General features: G+C 47.7%; 8 protein-coding genes across 8 annotated transcripts; 5 read left to right on the forward strand and 3 right to left on the reverse strand.

The window, feature by feature from the left end:
- Positions 1 to 382: 382 nt before the first annotated feature.
- DFL_007861 (uncharacterized protein) lies at positions 383 to 2418 on the forward strand (the record flags this gene model as incomplete). Its single annotated transcript, XM_067637509.1, has 3 exons — positions 383 to 434; positions 495 to 731; positions 809 to 2418. 3 exons carry the CDS (start codon positions 383 to 385, stop codon positions 2416 to 2418), a joined length of 1899 nt encoding a protein of 632 aa, XP_067489019.1.
- Positions 2419 to 2708: 290 nt separating this feature from the next.
- On the reverse strand, positions 2709 to 3549 carry DFL_007862 (uncharacterized protein; the record flags this gene model as incomplete). The annotated part of the gene is made up of 2 exons (XM_067637510.1): positions 2709 to 3332; positions 3430 to 3549. 2 exons carry the CDS (start codon positions 3547 to 3549, stop codon positions 2709 to 2711), a joined length of 744 nt encoding a protein of 247 aa, XP_067489020.1.
- Positions 3550 to 5338: 1789 nt separating this feature from the next.
- DFL_007863 (uncharacterized protein) lies at positions 5339 to 5857 on the forward strand (the record flags this gene model as incomplete). Its single annotated transcript, XM_067637511.1, has 1 exon — positions 5339 to 5857. One exon carries the CDS (start codon positions 5339 to 5341, stop codon positions 5855 to 5857), a length of 519 nt encoding a protein of 172 aa, XP_067489021.1.
- Positions 5858 to 6455: 598 nt separating this feature from the next.
- DFL_007864 (uncharacterized protein) lies at positions 6456 to 8569 on the forward strand (the record flags this gene model as incomplete). The annotated part of the gene is made up of 2 exons (XM_067637512.1): positions 6456 to 7165; positions 7222 to 8569. 2 exons carry the CDS (start codon positions 6456 to 6458, stop codon positions 8567 to 8569), a joined length of 2058 nt encoding a protein of 685 aa, XP_067489022.1.
- A 244-nt stretch (positions 8570 to 8813) lies between these two features.
- Positions 8814 to 10975, reverse strand: DFL_007865 (uncharacterized protein; the record flags this gene model as incomplete). The annotated part of the gene is made up of 6 exons (XM_067637513.1): positions 8814 to 8858; positions 8923 to 9767; positions 9830 to 10291; positions 10348 to 10636; positions 10702 to 10901; positions 10966 to 10975. 6 exons carry the CDS (start codon positions 10973 to 10975, stop codon positions 8814 to 8816), a joined length of 1851 nt encoding a protein of 616 aa, XP_067489023.1.
- Positions 10976 to 11001: 26 nt separating this feature from the next.
- DFL_007866 (uncharacterized protein) lies at positions 11002 to 12355 on the forward strand (the record flags this gene model as incomplete). The annotated part of the gene is made up of 3 exons (XM_067637514.1): positions 11002 to 11224; positions 11300 to 11881; positions 12018 to 12355. The coding sequence occupies 3 exons, from the start codon at positions 11002 to 11004 to the stop codon at positions 12353 to 12355; spliced, it is 1143 nt and encodes a 380-aa protein (XP_067489024.1).
- A 1398-nt stretch (positions 12356 to 13753) lies between these two features.
- Positions 13754 to 17620, forward strand: DFL_007867 (uncharacterized protein; the record flags this gene model as incomplete). The annotated part of the gene is made up of 5 exons (XM_067637515.1): positions 13754 to 16078; positions 16132 to 16307; positions 16363 to 16969; positions 17027 to 17108; positions 17169 to 17620. 5 exons carry the CDS (start codon positions 13754 to 13756, stop codon positions 17618 to 17620), a joined length of 3642 nt encoding a protein of 1213 aa, XP_067489025.1.
- Positions 17621 to 17993: 373 nt separating this feature from the next.
- DFL_007868 (uncharacterized protein) lies at positions 17994 to 19677 on the reverse strand (the record flags this gene model as incomplete). The annotated part of the gene is made up of 2 exons (XM_067637516.1): positions 17994 to 19254; positions 19448 to 19677. 2 exons carry the CDS (start codon positions 19675 to 19677, stop codon positions 17994 to 17996), a joined length of 1491 nt encoding a protein of 496 aa, XP_067489026.1.
- Between the last annotated feature and the right edge of the window lie 1568 nt (positions 19678 to 21245).

Here is a 21245-nt window from a genome sequence, read left to right on the forward strand (position 1 = left end):
AAAATGAATCTTGAAGCCAATTCCTAATTTAAAGATCCAATGCGTGCCACTCTTACTATCCTTCCCTCATCTCATTTCAACCTCGTCTTCTTCATCTTCGGCCTTATCTTCATCTTCAACGGTCTATCCGACCCCCATACGCTCTTTTCGACCACGCTATATTCCTCGAGAAGGACTTTATATCACAAAGACCACGCTACCTTCGAGATCACCACGATCGGCTCTTGTGGAACGCCGACGCAACACATCTCGTTGTTTTGTTTACCACCAGCCATTCTCATCCCATCCCACGGTCAGCCCATTTTGAATCTTCGTGCGTCGACAGCAACAGCAGCCATCGCAACATCATCACCATCACGACCACTCCCACTTCTATATCACCATGGCTACCACATCCCTCCGAAAACGTACACGTTCTACCTTCGAGGCAGATGGTATGGCAATTATTGTTCTTTTCGTGTTGTTCGAACCTCTGAACTAACCTGCTATTGCAGTCTCCGAACCAGCCAAACGCCGTGCCCCTCGACGGGCGGCTACGAAGGCTAAAGAGAATCCGATCACGATCTTTACGCCTCTTGAAGATGCACTGGCTGCTGAGCAATTAGAAAGAGAAGCTCGTGAAGATGCTATGGACGTTGATAACAAGTCTTCTCCTCTTAAGCCGGTTAGTCCGTCGAAGAAGAATGTTATGTCACCGAAGGTGAATGACACGTTTAAGATCTCGAAGCCAAGTATGTTCCTTCTTGCTCTAGTTTGTGGCTTTCTTTTTGTTTCCACGCTAATTGGGATGGCCTGGTTTGTTGTATAGCCTTCAACTTGGAACCGACCAAGGATGCTGTTCCCTCGACACCCAGCAAACGCGACCGAGTCCAAGTCCTCCCGATCACCCCCCGCCATCGTATTCTCTCTGCGAAACGGACACCCAAAACTCCAGCCGGTCGTGTTATCGATGTTCTCACTCCGGGAACACCGGTTACACCGTCTTCCCGAACAATCTTTACGTCCGGCAAGAACTTGTTCGTTCGCAGTACCGCTCCTGGAAAACTTGTAGGACGTGAAAAGGAGCGTGCACAGCTTACCGATTTCTTGAAGAGTAAGCTTGAGAAGAAGGCCGGAGGATGTATGTATGTCAGTGGACCACCTGGTACCGGAAAGAGCGCTCTCTTGTCCGAAGTTATTTCGGATCTTTCGACAGAGGGTGTTAAGATGGTTTATTTCAATTGCATGGCGACCAAGGATCCCAAGGATATCTACTCAAAGCTTGCCGAGGACTTCTTGGGTGACGAGGCGGTCATGGGAAACTATGTGGATGCTTTGGAGAAGCTGTTCGTCCCAAGGAAGAAGTCGACTGCGAATGTATCCATTATAGTATTGGATGAGATGGATTCGTTGTTGACCAAGGACCAAGAAATCCTCTACAAGATCTTTGAATGGTCTTTCGAAAAGAACTCAAAGCTTGTACTTGTGGGTATCGCGAACGCACTCGATCTTACCGACCGCTTCCTCCCACGTCTCAAAGCACGCAACTTCGAACCAATCTTACTCCCTGTGTTACCATACTCGGCAGAACAGATCTCTCAAGTCGTCACCTCTAAACTCAAGAGCCTGAATGACGAATCCTGCGATGCAACGTGGGTTCCGTTGATTCATCCATCTGCTATCACTCTTTGCTCGAAGAAGGTTGCACAGTCGACTGGTGATTTGAGAAAGTGTTTTGATATTTGCAGGAAGGCGATCGATATGGTTGAACATGAAACGAAAACGAAGATGATGCAGCAACTCCAGGAAGAACGGGGTGTCTCTGGTGTCGAGAACACACCCACCAAAGGAAGCGTTCCAACGGTTATCACACCCTCGGCTACACCGCGAAAGCCGTTGTCTGAAACTGTAGTCGATGCCAATGCTCCGACTCCGGTCAAGGCTGGTACTCGACCAAACCCTCTCCAGGCCCTCACGGCGTTATCGGCCCCTCGCGCGTCACTAGCACATATTGCACGTATATCCACGACATCGTTCGGTATCACTTCGAACACACGATTAAAGACTTTGAATATCAATCAGAAAGCCGTTGTTTGCGCCTTGGTAGTCTTGAGTCGAAAGGTTAATGGTGGTGGCGTGCTTGTCAAGGATTTGTGGCAGAGATATTTGGAGCTTTGCAAGTCGGATAATGTTCTGTTCCCGACGGTTACGAAGATGGAGTTTTTGGATATCTTGAGTGGATTGGAAGCTGCTGGTGTGGCTGAGATTAGTGGGGGTGGTGGACCCACTGGCGGGCTTACGCCGAGTAAGAGAGGTAGAGGGAAAGCTGCTGGGAAGGATGAGAAGATGATTAGGGCGACGGTTAAGGAGGATGAAGTTAAGACTGTGATTGCACAGGATGGAGGACAGGTTTTGCTGAAGATGTTTACCGAAGCATAGAGCGGTCGGGGATCTCTTTGAGGTTTTCGGCGACGGCTTATTTTGAATTGTCATGCATGCTTGTTTGAGTGTTTTTCTCTTTAATGTTATAACGTCGATTGCGATTGTGAAAAGTGGTTTCTTTTAGCGACCATTCAAAGTTATGTTCAAGCTAATGCATCACCAATCAGGGAGATCAGGAAAAAATGAAGGCCACGCATGAACGATAATATGAAATTTATTTTGAATTTAAAGCACCTGTATATAGCGTTACCCCAAATACAAGATCCCTTCATGAATTCGATCATTCTTCAAGTCCATATTGCTCTAACATCACAATACATAACCTCGCATCTCCACCCAGGATATCTAGTGCTCGCCTTCATCATAATCCTCAACTCATCACCGGGCTTCAAATCCCTCACAAACTGCCCATTCGGACTCCAACCGCCTTTATACCACCTCTCCTTCTTCGCAACCGCCGGATCCCCATTCCCTTGTTCCGAAAACCCATTCTCCCACTTCTCAGTAGCCTTATCATTCAGCTCAAATTCATTAACATCCCAAGTCACCGTATAATTCTCCCACGTCTTCATAGCATGTCTATTCCTTTGCAACAACCATGTTCCAACCATATATTTTTTATTTTTGATAATTAGTCTTTTGGGGTCGAGTTCCCAGCTGTTGCCGGCGAGGTGGATGTCTCGGCCTTTGGGTTTGGGACCTTTGGTGGGTCGCCAGAGTTCGATGTCGAGCCAAGACCAGGTGCCTTTGAAGGTACCCCAGTCGTCGAAACAGGGGGACCAGCGGGAGCCGCGGGAGCGGAGTATGAAGGTTAGCGAGCGGAGGGTCTTGAAGGCTGGGAGGGTGAAGGTTAGGTAGTTTTTTTGGTTTTCTTTGACGGTTTCTAGGGTGCGGTTTGAGGCGATGATGGGCTGCGGAATAGTCAGCATATAATTCAGGATATGACTGAGTTGACGTTAAAAGCAATTTAAGGGAGATGCTGTTTTATATTTGGAATCAATTACTTACCCCGTAGACATCATCTATGTTGATTGTTAATTCCGCTTCGGCGCTTTTGATATCGTCAGCTGTTATGTTGGATTTTTCGAGGCCGTCGAAGATTTGATCCCAGTTTTGGATGAAATACATTGTTATATACTATATATCCGGAACGGTTATACTCTCTCGGGAGTGTTATAGAATTAATCGTGACGAAGTTCGTAGGAAATTATTCCCACTCTCGGGATCCCGATTCCGACGACTTTGGTTTATCGCGACCCCGCGCGCACCCAGCTTTGCCTCCGTTTGCGAACTTCTTATCGATGCGACCTTGCTGACCCTGGAACTCTCAAATACATCAATCAACTAGCGGAGTCTCTATATTTTTGATCAAAATGGATATCAAATATTCCAAGGAGCTAAATGTGCCAGTAGTACATCGAAATGGGTGGTAGACCACGTTCCAACTCGCATACGGGGGGGTCATGCAGTGGTTCTTGCGGATTGCAACAGCCTCAACACAAAGCATCTTAATCAAAGTACAAGATTTTGTTATTCTGAGACCTGCAAAGGCTAGATATTATTATATAAAACACATATTATAAAATTAAATGAAAATAATCGATTCTGGTGAAGTTGTGAAACAGCAGGCCAATGCGGGTAAGCCGGTGTTTACAATACAACGGCCGACCGATCTACAGCCTGTGTACCAGCCTACTGTTTGTCGAAAAACGACATGGCGTTAACGATTGTTTTCGTATATGTAAATTAGGCCCAAAAGTGGATATAGCCTAGCTACATCTTGGTTCCCTACGAATTCCAGCAGCCCGTCCCAGCTCGCTGTTTCACAACTTCACCAGAATTAATTATTTTCATTTAATTTTATAATATCTAGTCTTTGCAGGTCTCAGAATAACGAAATCTTGTACTTTGATCAAGATGTTTTTGTGTTGAGGCTGTTGCAATCCGCAACCAAGAACCGCTAGGGGTGGTACGTATGGTACTCGCAGGCCTACGCAACCCCGTGCTCTTACACATACAAAAAAATAGCTTTTAGTAAAACACCACAGGAAGCTGACTCAAAAGAATAAAATCCAATGTAATTGGTTCACTCCCCTCTGATGTTACTGGTGCCTTACGGGTTCCCTGCGGCTTGATCATTTACTGTGATTTATTTTTTATTATTTAGTTTTCATTTTTATTATTTTTTTTAAGGTCAGGTGAGAGGGGTTACCACATTTGCAAGAATCACTGGCGGCTCAAACGGTCATGTTTGTGCAACCACAAGTTGGCTGTTCCGAAGGAGGAGTTATTCGATCAATCATGGTGCTACCAGCATTCATTTTCTGTTAGAATTGGCCTGTTGGTTCAATTTTTGAAACGTGGAGGAGCACAGTACATCAACACCGACGAATTAGCATTTAAACAAAGTTCCCAGGAATCATGATATAATCGTTTCATAAAGCACCAAAATCCTGGCGTTTAGGAAGGAAGGAAGGAGCTAGAAATACAGGTACATCTCCCTCTGAAAAGTTAGAGTAACTAACGAAACTAAGGCTATACCGCAAGTAAACGCCTGAGTCGGGTATTAAGGACACCATCTTTTCAATCAAATAGACCAATAAACTGAGGCCGTTGGAAGAGGTTGCAACACGCCTATAGGCATAGTCTAGACCGCATTGCATTGGTCGATTATCGCGCAATGGAATATTGGAGGAAGCCATGATAGACGCACCGAAATTGGTCGATTTATGAAGGTCTTAATTGAATTTCGGGGGCGTGATTACGCTTTGCTGCTGGGTGAAAAAGTATATAAACTATCCCGAGGTCACTCGTTCATGTCTTCGTCACTCGAGATTGACTGAATAGAATCAACCGATCGAAAACATCCTCTATACTTGTATATAATACATACAATCTTCATTCTTTCTATTCCGAAATGAAGTTCACCGCCGTCTTCCTCTCACTTCTTTCCCTCGCCTCCGAGCTCACTACCACCCCAGTCCCAGCCGAGGAAACTTCCATCCTCGAAGCCCGTCAAACCAAGACCACAACCTTCTCAATCACAAACCTCTACAACTACGGCCTCCCCCACTCCGTCACCGCCTACCTCAACTTCGAATTCAAATCCTCTGCTGGCGGCCAAGCAAATTGCACTGCCAGTCAACGCCGTAACATCGCAACCACACCATTGTACACCCGATGTGCCAAACCCGGTGTTGGATTCGGATTCGATAGAGTCGGTGGGGGATATGTTCTGACTATTGCACATCGGTACAGTAAGAACAAGAATATTGATGCCGCGTCGTTGTATATTCCGGATGAACATGTTAAGAGGGCGAATAATACCGCCAACCCGAATGCTAGTTTCGATTATATCGACTATCCTACCAAATTTACGTTGATTTCCAATCCATTCATCATCGGTGCTGTTCACGGACCGGTTCGCAAAGTTTAAGGATCTATATAACCGGGTAGAGTTACTTGGGGTTTGAGAAGGAATGGGAGATGCATGAGGCATATAATATACACTTACCCCTGGGCTGGGGAGATGTCAATGGGAAGGATATGTAATATTAAAACGATGTATGGGACACATGGTAGCCATTGGAATCTGTAATATCCTTATGGTCCATCTTCTTCATACATTAAATGACATCTATGGGACATCGCTAGTATATTTGAATAGAGTTGACAGGAATTGATCGGGGAAAAAGCCGGTATTACAGCATTTATGGGTACCGATACCTTATAAAGCATTCAGAAGGCAGTAAGACTTGAAGTTCCGGTATTATGATGCATGAAGTAGAATTTGGGCATAAATTGCATTACCTAGGTAGTTCTAGAGGAAAGTGGCATGTATAAGAAGACGAGGTTCGTTAGCTGTTGTAGTTTTGGTGTTGCTTTGCTGGTAACGCTGCCGCATGCTGGCTACGCGGACCCTTGGCTGAACGTCCCACCCTATCGCGAGACCGGTACTTAACCGCCCGATACCCTTATTTCGCGGCCCAAATCCAAAGGAACACCGGCATCTATGACGCGACAAGGAGGCCAAAATGGGTAGAAGCGCCTACCTTTACCTCCTAACTCTAGGACGGCAGTGCTACGAACCCCAGCACCTTAGCCAGTCGTCGAATCCTCCAGCGACGAACCCCACGAACACGACATCTGCTCAAGCTCAGAACGAAGCTTCCTCGGGTTCACAAAGTGCGACTAATACATCTCCGACACCAACTGCTCCGGCTGCTGCTACCGCATCTTCTTCGACAGCGGTAGCTCGGACTAGTGCACGAGAGCGTGCTCAAGCTTCCATCGATCTCCAACGGTCCCTACGGAAAGCCCAAAATGATGTCCTCAATACTATTGGCCTGCAATTACACAAGGGCAGCGGAAGGCGCGAGAAGTCGCGTGCAGAAAGGACGGCACTGCAGGAGAAGGAAGATGATATGGGATTGCTCCTTGGAGGCATAGATTTGGCGTGCATGTACTTCTTTACGTGGCCTCTAATAGGGATACGGAACGAACTTCAGACTTTCCAAGGGCTTGAAGATATTCCATATACCGACCTTCTCAAGTTAGTAATCGAGAACCGATCGATTTTCGACTGCTTCGCTGGTGTGTCGGCCCATATCATATACCAGCTGGTCAACGTCTTCCGGGAGTATCTGCAGTCTTTACTGTTTAAATGGCTCAAAAGGCAGCCAGTGTTTCGAGATCCGAGGACAAGGAAACCGAATAGGCGACTGTTGAATATTCTGTACAAGGGGTGGGTTTGCACAATATCGATTCTTCTTGGAGGAAATGCTAATGTTACATGGTCAGGATGACCCTTTCGGCTTTCTTTTTAATTTACCCAATCTACCGTCACTCGGTCCTCCAATCCCTCCATCTTATTCCTGCGACTCCAATCCTTCCACCCATCTCCGACTTCCACCCATTCCGAGCTTTCATCGGACTTTCGTTTGGATCGATCATCCGTACCCTCCTATCCCCTTCGACATACCTCGACTCTCCGTATCTGTGGTCTCTTGTACAACAAAAGGCAGTTTTTAGACTCCACATCTTATTCCTGAATATCTTCAACAAAAGTCTCCCGAGGACTGATAAATTCGAGAAGGCTGAACTGAGCGCCGGGTTCGTGGTTGGTGAAGCGGAGTACGATGAGTTTTTGAGTTTGAGTGATGATGATGGTGAAGTTGGAGAGTCAGGCGGTGACGAAGAGTTCTTGGTGGCGATGAGGAGAGAACCTATGGTTAATGGTGTTGTCTTTGATGACAACAATCGGGATACCGTTAGGGGCAATGGGATAATGGGAGGTGGTGGAGAGTGGGTACCGTTTCCAGTCGATGAGACCGCGGGAGTCGGTGTGGATGCGGTACCAGGGCCCTCAAGAAGAAACACAGGCGGGCGAAGAAGGGGAAGTAGTAATGCGGTGGAAACACAAACATTCACAGCTACAATCACACCGGATACTCCGGTACTCGAAAGGCACCCGGACAATGGGAGCAACAGCGGCCTACCAGGAGACGAAAGTGGATTCCTTGATCCCAGTAGCATAAACCACGATGACAACGACAACGCAGACGCCCGTTCTGGGATTTCAGAAATCGAAGTTCAGGTTACGACCGCGCAGCGACGTCATGAAAGAAGTCACGACGATCATTACCATAGTCACCATGATCGGGGTCGCCACGGAAGGAGTGGGAGGGATAGATCTCGGAGGGAAAGGGATCAGAGAAGATATAGGAATACACATTTGTCGACGCATCCAGTTGAAGTGCTTAGCAGTCATATGGCGGATACGGTTGCTATGGCGTTGACTTTGGGGTTGGAGAGTATGGTTATGAGAGCGAATGCTTTGACGTTATTTAGGGCTATTCCCGGGGGAGAGGTGGTGCTGCCGCGTAGTAACATGCTTGTGCTGGCGGCGAATGCCGGGATGTTGGGGCTCAGTGGGGCGGGATTGCTGGGTACTAGGATGTTGGCGCCTGGGATGATAAGGAGGACGGGGAGTGTGGGTATAATGTTTGGGATTTGGGAGACCGGGAGGAATTGGGTCAGTGTCAGTACGGCCTTGGCCATGGAATGGGGCCTTGCTTGGGGATTATTTGAGATTGCGTATTTTGTGAGCAAGTGGGCTGGCGTTGCATGGTACGGATATAGACCGTGAAGGGATGGTGGCACGCTCTTTTACTTCCAGGGTTATGGGATTATTGTTTGTTACTGACTGCTGGAAGCTGTGGCGCCTCTGTGGATTCGAGGCTGTAGACTCTCTCTCTTCTATGTGTACATGATCCATTGCACTCAGGAGACATATGACTTTGTAATATAGGTGGATATCGAGATATCTAGAGATGAATGCCCTTGAAAGCCGCCCGAGTCGTTGCCGTAATCCTATATACGACGCTAACTTGCTACGATGCTGCCTTCTTCTTTGTGTCTCTTCGCCTTTCCCAGACCTGTGCAAACCCGCCGTTAGTTCATGTACGTAACCAAAGATCGGATGTTGAGTGAAAAGCCTACTTGTATGTAACTCTCTCCGAGGAAGAGTATTTCCTTTCTTATTTCTTCCACGATCAGGTCTTGGACCTGAACCCACTCGTCCCTAGCTTTATCCTTCAGTTGGACTTTGTAAGCATGCCCTTCTTCTCCTGCCTCCGATTTCATGCCGCTCGGGCCACCTTTCCTTGCAACACTTTCATGTACAATATTGGCTGTCAAATCGTACCATATCGGCCCCGTTACTCCTTCTACGTACGGCGACATATCCAGCGACGTCGAGGGAAATGTGACGATTGTTGGATTCTTTTCAAAGACGAACTTGTTCTTTGAAAATCGTTTGATATGAAATACCAGGTATGGCGGTAGAGGCTGTAGTAATTTATATCTTTTGCGCTGTCCGAGAAGTTCTTGCGCCTTCGTTCCGTCGTATTTCGATAGTATTGTGGTCAGAGGGACCTGTGGGATGATGTTCTTATCCATTTCGTCCTGGAATAGAGGTGCCGGGGGGAGTTCAAGTGTGAGCATCATATAACGATGCATATCTGTCTTGACTTCTCCGGCTTCTTCAAAACGTAGGCGATCGCTAGCGTCGGCTCTTGCCGTGATAGCTTGTGATTCGACTCGTAGCCTTCCTTGGAAGACCTTTTGGACGATACTAGAGCCGGGTGTCGTTTTAGATCCGCCGAGAGAGAGGTGGAGGTTGTTCATGAACCAAGAGAGAAATTCGACCGGGTCGGATTGGGTTGTTAATGTGAACTTCTTGGAAGAGCGGAGGGATATCTCTTGGAGGAGTTCATGGGGCGAAACGTGGCCTCTGAAGGCGCGGGAGTTCCATATTTTGCGGACAAGGATTGAGAACCGTTGTGCTATAGAACCAGAGAATATTAGCGGCCTATACATGGATGGGAGGAGTAGGATGGCTACACACCAAGTTCAGGTCGCGAGGACAAGTCCTCTAACATCATATAATTCCGCAAAGGCGTAACATGTGCTAGCGCGTGCACCACAACATTGAGATAATCGTTCTCCTTGATATTGTTTAATCCTACGAAGCCGGGTGTGTACCTCTTTCCAGTCAAATCCCACTTCTTGGTTTCCTCCTTGTCCAGCTTCGAGACGTCTTCCTTGGTGTACGTTGGGTTTGCAACGTATTTGATGTCGTCGAGAGACTTCTGCTTCACTTCGTAGGATTCCGGGAGGACGTAGATTCGGAGGGTGGCTATATTTATGAATACATGATGGTTTTCGTCGAGAGCGTGGAAGTAGGCGTGAGAGTTTTGGCCGCGACCTTGGAAGTACTTTCCGCAGACGAGACATGCGTAGACATTTATGTTAGAAAGGGAGATTGAACAGAGCTTCTCGAAGTCGAAGTCGAGGAGATTGCGATTGACTACACTGAAATTTTAGTTTCCGAGACCAATTATAGAGAAGGAATTTGTGTCATACTTGTATCGAGGTAGAGGTCTGAGAACTCGGCGGGAGGACCGTCCTTCCACTTCTTTGCTTCGCTCTCTTCCGCTTCCTCTTCCATGACATCGTCCATCTCATCCTCCTCGCCTTCGGATTGCACGGTTGGTTGGAGGCTTAATCTGCCTACTCCATTGGCTGGTGCTTCGTCGTTTAGCATCTCCTCCTCGTCTGCGATACTATCTGTTTTGACGCGCTTGGTGCGCGGTGAGCCGATGCCCGATAGCACCAGTTCCTCGAGGGCTTGGTCGGGAGCGCGTTTCGACATCTTTGATCGATTGTCAGAATACTGCAAGTTCTATCAGCTTTGAAGGCTTGCAGTAGTTATCGTACCTTGCGAGAGAGCCGTCTGGTGATGTTGTTTGTCTGTGGGTGACTGGAGTTGAGATTGGTTTGTGTGGTGTCGCAGGGAAAAAGCAAAGTGCGGGATCTTACGTAGAGCGGGCAGCTCTGGCAGCTGCAGCTCCAAAGCACTATCACTTCAACATCATCATCAACATCACCAACATCATCCCCCTCCGGACCACGGATAACTGACAACCGTCAACCATCGCACGATTAGTAGAGAGTCTCCTATCGTGTGTCTTTAAGCTTCACATTCACTCATCCGACAGCTAGCGCTACCAGCAAATCATGGCGAACCCGGAAGTCAACCTGCTGTTCCACCAGCCAATTGCAGACCATTCGTTCTCAGCGGACCGAAACGTCCTCGCTGTCACCAGAGATAATGCCGTCGAACTCTACGAAAGACAGGGTCACGGCTATGTCTTGCAAGACGAGCTTAAGGGACACGATAAAGTTGTCACGAGTGTCGATATTGCCCCGAGAAGTGGCAAGATCGTCACCTGTTCGCAGGGTACGCGTGGAAGCTTATTAAATAAACCATTGGGGGATATGGCTTAGGCTGATATGTTTATGTTTACTTCTATAGACCGAAATGCTCTCGTTTGGGAACCATCTCCAACCGGCTGGCGTCCAACACTCGTTCTTCTCAGAATCAACCGGGCCGCTACCTTTGTCCGTTGGTCTCCCTCGGAAGCCAAGTTTGCTGTCGGGTCTGGTGCTCGGGTTATTGCGGTCTGCTATTTTGAAGAGGAAAACGACTGGTGGGTGTCTAAGCACTTGAAGAAGCCCATTCGATCTACTATTCTCTCGTTAGACTGGCACCCGAACTCCGTCTTGCTTGCAGCCGGTTCTGCCGATGCCCATGCTAGAGTATTCTCTGCCTTTATTAAAGGTGTTGATCAGAAGCCGGAACCTTCTCCATGGGGTGAAAGACTCCCATTTAACACGGTCTGTGGCGAATTCTTGAATAACAGTGGCGGATGGGTCCATGATGTCGCCTTCAGCCCCAGTGGCAATGCATTGGCTTTCACTGCACATGACAGCAGTGTCACGATTGTGTACCCATCCGGTCCGGACCAACCACCACAAGCCGTTATGACTGTCAGCACCCACCAGCTTCCATTCACCACACTAACATGGATTACCGAAGAGGAAATTGTGGCGGCGGGTAAGTTTTGCAGCTCATGCTGTGCACCCCTCCCTTGTTCTAGAACACCCCCCGGGAAATGTTTCAAACTATCGAAGTTGCCAGGAGCTGACGAGCAACCACCCCGCTCTCGTACCGTTGTAAAATGAAATTATAGGTCATGATTGTGAGCCTTTCCGTTTCCGCGGTTCCATTGCCCAAGGCTGGAGTTCAGTTGGTGCGCTTGACTCCTCTAAGTCTCGATCTTCGTCAATTGCTCGAGAGTCCTCTGCTCGTGACCTCTTCAAACAAATGGATTTGAAGGGAAAGACAGTTCACTCTGCCAGTGCAGACGACATCCAGCTCAAGACGATCCATCAGAACACCATTACTGCTATCAGGCCTTACGCAGGAGATGCTGCCCAAGGTGGCGTCAAGCAGATCAGTTCGAGCGGGGTAGACGGTCGCATCGTTATCTTCCCAATTGGAGGCGCCCGACCTGCTTTTGCACATTGATCATGCGGCATATAGCCGCAGTTTGAGGTCCGGCATGGAAGCTCCCGCCATGTGAACCAAGCCGTTTTTCCGCTGCATGATGTAACCTACTTCCGACATGTACGTTTCTGTCAAATACAATAAAATGCATTCGATTAACTTGCGTCTATACGTATCTATCCTGCAAGGGCTAGAAGGCAGACGGAAAACCCATGATCCCTTTCTCTGCCGTCCTTGCATCCCCATCGCCCTCCCTTTCCAGAGTCCTGGGTCTGATGTAGCTATTTTCGACAACAGAGTTCGAATAGCGTTGCGTGGAATTTTGAGCTTTTGCTTTTTCTAAGGCCTCGGGTGGGGTGGAGTTCGCCTGTTCTGTAGCCAATGCCAGGGCCGACGACCGCGAAGCATTTTAAGCGCCCACGGCCGGCGCCAATAAGAAGCCATAATCTTGACTTCCCACAGTGAGGCAAATTGGGAGAGACCAGGTTATTTGCTGGATTTTAAGCTGACGTGTCTTAGGGAAGTGATCGTTGAAGACCTCGAGAGGGCAAGAGGTAAGATCCTTCGAGATTGGGGATATCCTTCATATGGAAGCTTCGACAGCGAACGTACCAACGGCCTCGAGTGGGGATGCATTAATATTTGAAGTGTAGTGAGATTTGATGGGTTTGGATGCATCCAAAAACCAAAATTGGCCAAACCGCACACCACCTGATCGTATGAATTGTTTTCGGCCAAGCTTCGACATGCAGAGCAATCTGTTCCGGCCAGAAATTGGAATTTGCGTCACAGAGCAAATATATCTGTGAGAACCGGGGTGCTTCGGCCCATGCAAGAACGGGAGTCAGGAACATTTGCTCTGGCGCTTTTTCTCCTCCAGCCAATCAGGTGCGCCACACGGCTGCTTTGCTCGGTTGGAGCTAGGAACTTGTCTCGACTGAACAATAGTCCTTATTTGCTTGGGCTTGGGCCGGTGCAAGTGCGGATTTTTGTCCGCTGAGAAACTCGTCATCATTAATATTATCCTCCTCCTCCTCTTCTCCTCTTCAGCTCGTCTTTTCTTCAGCAAGTTCTGTTCGTTATAATCTTCTTCAGTTCTTTTCTTCTCGAGGGACAGCGATAAAGGTTATCATCGGGGAGAGTTTTAGACAGCGTAAGTGTATCCAACACCCAGCCAAGAATTCGCCCCTCCATCCCCCATTCGCTGTCATGTCCAGGACGGGCTAATAACTAACATGTTCTGAATCCTCGTTGGTGTCGTTAGAATCCCGAACTAACCGTTACCTGCTTATCTTGCCGTATATATTGAATCGCAGCATCTTTGACCCATATTTTAATATCCCGCATCATTTGCATAGCATTTCCCTCATAATAATATAACTTTCACGCATATCTCACACCTTTGCCTTCGTCTCCACAATGGCCGGCCGTCGCGGAGACGAACTCTTTCTCGATACCGAAAATGTCGGTCCCATCAGGGTGAACAGGCCACCCCGACGAGACTCCGTAGATGGCGCCAGTTTGGCGGCCCAGGAGCGGACTTTACGGCAGGAACCACCGCTGCCTCGCATGAGACGGACTCAAACGCAGCCTTTGGACAACTCACTGCCTTACCCTGATAGACCGGCCGAAGAGAGGGAGCAGCAGCACATCCAACCTATTGCCCCGCTTCGCGCAGCGTCGGCTTCACCTCCTGCGGCCCTGCAGGTGGGGCCGCCGAAGGGAAGCTTACCAGCTCCACCAGCATTTAGAGCTGCTAGAGCACCAAAATTACAGCCTGCTCCCGCAGGTCGTGGTGATCGCGGGGACAAGCCCACCTCACCAGCTTCAAGTGCCAGACCTCCAGAGATCCCGCAAGCTCTGAATCCTTATCCTGAATATCACCAACAGTACTGGCCGCCGCAGGCCGGTTTAGATAGATCCTTTTCGACTGCTTCCAATATTACCGTAGCGGCGAGAAGAGGATCTCCGGCCCCTCCAGAAACTCCAGAAATGGAGCTTAGTGAAGTGTTCTCATACTCAACTCATGGCGGCGGTAGACAAGGCCCGTTGCCGGATAGGGGGTCGCAAGCCCTCCATTATTCCACCTCCCAGGCCTCCACGAATTCTGGGGCTATCCCGATTTTACTCGATCCAACATCACCAAGCCTTAGCCAGGCGTCCCATGCATCAAATCAAAGGAAAGGTACTTCTCGAGCTTCCCAGATTTTCGGCACCCAGGGAGCCACTGTCGAGGAAGACGAGGAAGCGACCCCTGTGCGAGAATCGGCGCCAAACCGACCATGGACACCGACAGAATCAAACGGAGCTTACAACCATGGCCCGTTAACTTCGTACCAAGGAGCTAAGAGGCAAGAGCAACCTCAGCAAAGGCCCACTCAACAACCTGCACCAGTTACCAATGGCCAGGCAAATGGACGCCGGGACCCATTAGAGGCTGATTTTGCGAGGTTGAACGTTGGAGAAGATGCGCCACCCGCATATGATAGCCTGGCGGCGACAGGGCAAGCACCTGCCACCAGCGCGTATCCCGCTGATAAACCAGGGCGTGTATCTGTCGAAACGGCAGCGGTTCAACCACAACAGCAGCCGCAGCACCAGGTCCAATCTCCAGCCCAGCAGCCGACTCCAGTCCAACAGCCACACCAATCGATGACCCCACAACCGCAAGGTATGCAGATGCCTCCACTTCAAGGTGCTATTCCGGGTCAACCAGGTTTCCCACAGCAGCAGATGCCGAATGGACAGATGCCGAATGGGCATTTGCCCCAACAGCAACCAGGGGTCCCAATTCAAGCGGGTCCATCCCAACCGCAGCAGGGCTACCAACATGTTGATCAGAAATCGGAGACTATCACTACTCAATATGTGACCCTTCCAGATACTAAACATTACATGGATCCTGGTCCAGCCTCTCCCCCACCTCTTCCAGACGGGTGGATGAGCCATCTTGACCAGGCTTCGGGACAATATTATTATATCCACATCCCGACTCAGCGAACGCAATGGGAGTTCCCAGCACCGGAGACCGGTATTAGTTTGATGAGTGGAGGACCAGTTTCTCCAGGATTTGGTCCCATGTCGCCTGGTGTCATGTCGCCCGGCCTCTTCTCTGAGGCCATGATGAGCCCTGCACCTTCGACTTTTGGGATGCAAATGACGCTGCCACCAGTTACCCCAGCTCAAGTTCCTATCAATATCCCTGGTGTTTCAATGTTCAAAGTTGCACCGAGCAATGGTGTATACTTCGGTCCTCATCTAAGATACACAAACATGGACCTCGAACAGGGTATTTGGTTAGGTTCTATCTTGCTTGTTACGGCTGTGGATCCACCTACAATCCACCTGCATCAGACAATTGATCTATCGCCCAGCCCAAGGCAACTTGAGGGGCACCCTATCTTCGCGCATAAAAATTGGACGTTCTATCGCTATGATATTGATATCAGAATGGCTGAAACCCCTACCAAATGGACATATGCCGTGACGTCCCACGCAGGATGTACCAGATACGAGTTTTTGGTCGCAGCTAAACAGGATCGAAGCTGGAGATTTATTGCTCACAGCTGTAATGACTTCTCGCCATCCTACCCACAGCAGGAGAGGTCGAAGCTTGGTGGCTCCGGTTACATGTGGAAAGACGTTATGCAGAAGCATATTGAAGTTGGAGGTTTTCACTGCCAGATCGGTGCCGGTAACCAAATTTATGCTGACAGGATGTGGAAAGAAATCCCACTGCTTAAGGTTCGTAAATCCACAAACCCACAACTGAGAATTTATACTGACCTTACATGTAGGATTGGCTTGAGTTGAAGGGTAAGGATGTAAGGAAAGATGCCGCGTGGACAGCGAGACATGAGGAAGATGTCCAGCACGCTTATTTCCATTACTACACTTCCACGTTTGATCAACCCCATATCCGTGAGGCTTGGGCACAAATCCCACACATTTGTCAGATCGACTCGCATGATATGTAAGTTGAGAACGAGATTCCCGGAACAATAGGCCCATGCTTACAACTTCCACAGTTTCGATGGATTTGGTTCCTATCCGGAATACATGCAATTCTCCAACATGTTCAAAAACATCGGCAGAATAGCACTCGATTGGTACCTCCTTTTCCAGCACCACACCACCTTGAGCATCTTGAAAGCAGTTCCAGATGATAGAGATCTATTCAGTGTTACTGGGACTGGTTGGCATTTTATCAAGTATATCGGACCCGGCTTAGCAGTTGTTGGCCCAGATACCAGATCCGAACGAAACCCACACCAAGTCATGGCTGGACCTACCTATCAGGGACTCTTCCCGAGAATAGCTACCCTACCGTCCTCAGTACAACATGTGCTATTGATTCTTTCGGTGCCAATTATCTTCCCCAGGATGGAAATTGCAGAATCGGTAGCTACGACTATGCAAACTGGTAAGAAGGCCGTAAACGGACTTTTCAATATGACGGGTAAAGTTGCCGGTGGCGTTGCCGGGATTGTCGGGGCGAAGGGTCTTGTTGGAGAAGGCTTCAACAGTGTCAAGAGGGCAGTCGGAAAGACTGGCATGTTGAGCAATGTGGTCTCGATATTTGGTGAAGTCGATTTACTTGATGACCTCAGAGACCACTGGACACATCAATCCAAGGTAGGATTTTACATACCTCTAACTTGATTAGGAAAACTTGCTCATCCAATTACGTAGGATCTTGAACGAACTTATCTTATCAGGACGTTGCAAGGAATTGCACATGCCCGTGGTATCCGGTTCACATTTTTGAGCGGAGGTAAGTTATGCACGGATCGACATAGCCAATAAGATCCCCCGCTAATGAGCTCTTTTCCAGATGTCCAATGCTGTGGTGCAGGTCTTGTGCATGACCCGTCAAAGCCGGGCGACCATAAGACGATGTATCAGATCATTTCTTCTGCTATTGTCAACGGCCCACCATCTAATATGATGATGAAGCTCCTCAATAACAACAAGCAACTATTCATTCCACAAAACGGAATGAGGAGCACGAATACCCCAAGTGATACCAAAGAGGATATGATTGAGCTCTTTGGAACGGATATCAACGGCACCCCGCGTGCTGAGAAGAAGCTGATGGCTAGAAGGAATTACACCATCTTCGCCGCTTATGAGACCAACCAGATGGAATATATGCAACAGGTTCCGGAGAAGTACGTTCCGCCATTAAGCCTAGCGGTTGATTTCATCATCCAAGGCGATGGAGTTTATTCGACAACTAGCAAGTATGGACCAATCGTTATCCCCAGATGCGAGTATGGGTATTAAATGATTCGTCCGGGCGGTTGGCGGAACCGTTAATAAGAAAACTGCAATTGGGGAGGTAATTTGGTCATCTATCTACATTATAATTCGGCGTCGATTTCTTTACCCTTTTATCCATTCTAGCATTTTTTAGATCATATTTAACGACCCACATTTCTTATGTATATCTTTATTTATTTCTTTGCATCATGGAGCATTTATTTAACATTCTCCTTACCACCTCTCCTTTCTGATGATTTTGGTGTTATTGCCGTTATATGTTAATAATCTGAGCGCTATCGTTCGTGGATATTTGATTAGTGTAGCGTAAATTTAATCTTCAACTTTGCATTGAATTTAGTTACAAAAAATGCGGTAGCTATTGAGAAGAAATAGTTTATGCATTCTGTGATGTAAGGCTAGCCCCATCCGAATCAGGATATCCTCGAAGCCTATGCCTCCAGTAAGGAGTATCATACCGCCACTCGACTTCCGAATCTGCACCTTCATCATTATCCGCTTCCTCCTCTTCGTCAGGCATTTGCCCAGTGTTCCACCTATCGTCCTGGCGTGCATTCATACACCAATCATCAGCCTGCATTTCCTCAGGGGTATACGTGGCTTCCCTCCATTTTAAATCCCACTCGTCCCAATTTTTCATGACTTTGAAATGTAAAACATTTGCATCTTTATATGTTGGGGTGTTCTTTCCCTTTTCGGTGTATCGGATTCTGCTCACAAACATGACTTCTTCTAAGTCTTCGAGTCCGGCGTTTATCCAGCTGTCAACAGCGTTTCTTAGTCTCCACTGCGGAACGGGTTTGTCGACTCCGTTCTCTTCCATTCCGTGGTATTCCTCTGCTGGCCAGGGAAGTCTGACTCTTTTTAGGTATTGGAGCCTTGCAAGCCGTTTGTAGATGGCTCTGCCCTGCGGTATACTGCTGCCATATCCTGCCAGTCCATCGATTCTCAAATTTTCAACATGTGGAAATCGTTGATGGAGATACCAAAAGTTTCGATTACTGACGGTGTAATCGATTGTAATCCATAACTCCGTTACATTCGGATAACAAATCTTCTCAAGGTTGTCGTATTCCCTTTGCCGACCGCTTCCGAAACTTTCGTCGAATTTGACACCGCAGTGTAATCTTTCGGTTGATATCTTTAGTTTTCGAAGGGTAGCGGCGGAGAATTGGATGATCATGAATGGGTTGGTATAAACCGACGAGTTGTCTTCCAGATAAAAGTACGATTCTTTCCGAATCGAAGCTTCTTCCAGCGCGGGGGGGAATTCGATAGTTGTCGAAACGTCACGATGAGACCAATCCCATTGTTTCTTTAATGGAAATAGGAACCCGTCCTCGTCGTCTTTATGTTCTTCTAGATATGCTTCCAAACGGCGTCGTTCGTCCGAGTCGTATTTATACTGGTTTTCCTCACATTCTACGGATAGGACCTTGAGCGTGTCGTACATGGGGTACAGAGAAATTCGGTCCAGGATGGCAATGAATAATGGTTCTCGGATATGGTGAGTAGCGCCAAAGGGGATATGTAAGCTTTCTACGCCTGTAAAGCTTTCTAGGACTTCCGTGTAGAGATCTGCGAGGACGAGGGTTTGGAGGAGTCGACGTTCGTTGAGGCCGGTGAATGTGATATGTCTGTTCAAAAAAAGATGTAACAGAAGTTTCAGTCACTGATGTCTATATACTTAAAGTAACTCAAGTATACATGTAATCTTTTTGAGACGCATGCATGGATCGATGGGCTGTGTGTGAAAAAGGTGGGAAGCTATGAGTCGAAGTGGGATTCGAGGTAGGTTTTAAGATATATCAGAATGTGCCGTCTACATACTTGACATTTTTTCGTAAGTGGGAGAGATAGCCGCCCTCTTCGAATGCTGCTAGCGAATCTGCTGATAATTTGATTCTGCGGAATAAAAATGGGTGGATAAGTTGGCGATATGGGAAATTCGGGTGGAGAGCTTTGAGGTCGCGTGGGGAGAGATCAGGGAGGATTTGAAGCCACAGCTCCGGTGGCAAATGTAAGCTCTTCTTTGGAGTACTCGGTGATAGTTCTTCCATTTTGTGGTCGTACCAAAGCGATAAATACTATGAAAGAAGGGTTCGACGTCGGAATAAAGTGATCTCGATAGTTATCAAGTTTGGGATCTTGATCAGGCTTGAAGCTGAAAAATCGAGTGGCGTCCTCGAGCTTGTAATATATATATATCGACAAGACCAGCTCTCGAGTAGACTCCCAGTAGGACGTCGCATGGCCTCCGACCCTTGATCCATGGTTAAGCATCCAATTCAGGCAAGCCCAGCAGAAGCTCATGACGTTGCCGAAACAGCGTAAAACTGTCTTTCTGGAAATCCGTCTGAAGACGGAGGATTTGATATTTCTGTTACAACACAGATATATGTTCGCAGTTAGTGAAGGTTTTTTGCTCCTATGTGTGTGATTTCCTATCGATATCGTGCATTCGGAGAGGGATTGCTTTTCTTGGTAGTGTGATACGGTTTTCGGCGGGGTAAATTAAACATCCTGGTGGTTTTGCGGAGAGGTTTCGTGCCACAGTTGCATCGACGTATCGTTAGATATAGATCGATTCGATTCCAGCCACTCCATAGTAATCCGGAGATAATCGATGCAATCCTAAAATTCAATATTATCGTATACGACTTCTCAAATATACATTTTACCGTTTGGATTTTCCATTACTTTCGTTTGTACGAAAAGTAGGTCATATCGCATAACCAAATATATTTATAACATAACGCTATGTGGAAACTTTCAGCAGCATTTCCTTTTCTTTTACTCCCAAGAGAAATCCGAGACGAAATATACACATATCTGCTTATATTTGACAGCGAGCCTCTACTTCTCGAATCAACTGAGGCTTTCGGAAATCCCGCCCAGGCTTATAGTCCAGTTGGTGAATGGGGGCGTCGTGTGATGCCTACTTTTGGACGGCTTTCCGTAGACCTTTCAACATTTAAGGTCAGCCGTCGAATACACGAAGAAGCATCAGCAATATTCTATGGGAAGAATATATTCTCAATTAAACTTTTGACCAATGGAGGGCAAGTTTTTCGAAGTGGGATGGTCATCGATTATTTTTTTCGAGCTCGGTATATGGCGCCATGGGAAGATATAATTTACTCAAACTCCGAGCTTATCCCGCATGCAGAGCCATATACGTTCTATCCTCAATCCAATATTTTATATGATAGCTAGTGAATTCATGCGGCCGACGTGTTGTAAAATTGCAAAATATAGCGCTGGAGAATTCGGCCTCGACGAATATCCTGTTGTCCACGAGGAAAGCACATATATCGAGGCCAGGCAAGTTGAGGCTCACCTGGGACAACGCTACCGCCAACTAATCTGCCATATCCGCCTTAAGGTTATTGATATAGATTTTGTAAGATACTCATCAGGTCCACCAGAACCGGGTGCAAATCTTACAAACTCGAACTTGGATATCCAGACACAACTTATGCCCCGCCTCCAACCTTTGCTGGTAGATAGAACCAACGAATTACGGATAGGCATTAGGACCACAAGTTCCGTTCTTGACAGTATTGTTGATCCTTGTCCTGCAATATGGGCAGATATTGCAGGGTAAACCCTTTGCCGCCAGCATACA

This window comes from Arthrobotrys flagrans, assembly GCF_004000055.1.
Source record: "Arthrobotrys flagrans strain CBS H-5679 chromosome Unknown unitig_8, whole genome shotgun sequence".
Lineage (NCBI taxonomy): Eukaryota > Fungi > Ascomycota > Orbiliomycetes > Orbiliales > Orbiliaceae > Arthrobotrys > Arthrobotrys flagrans.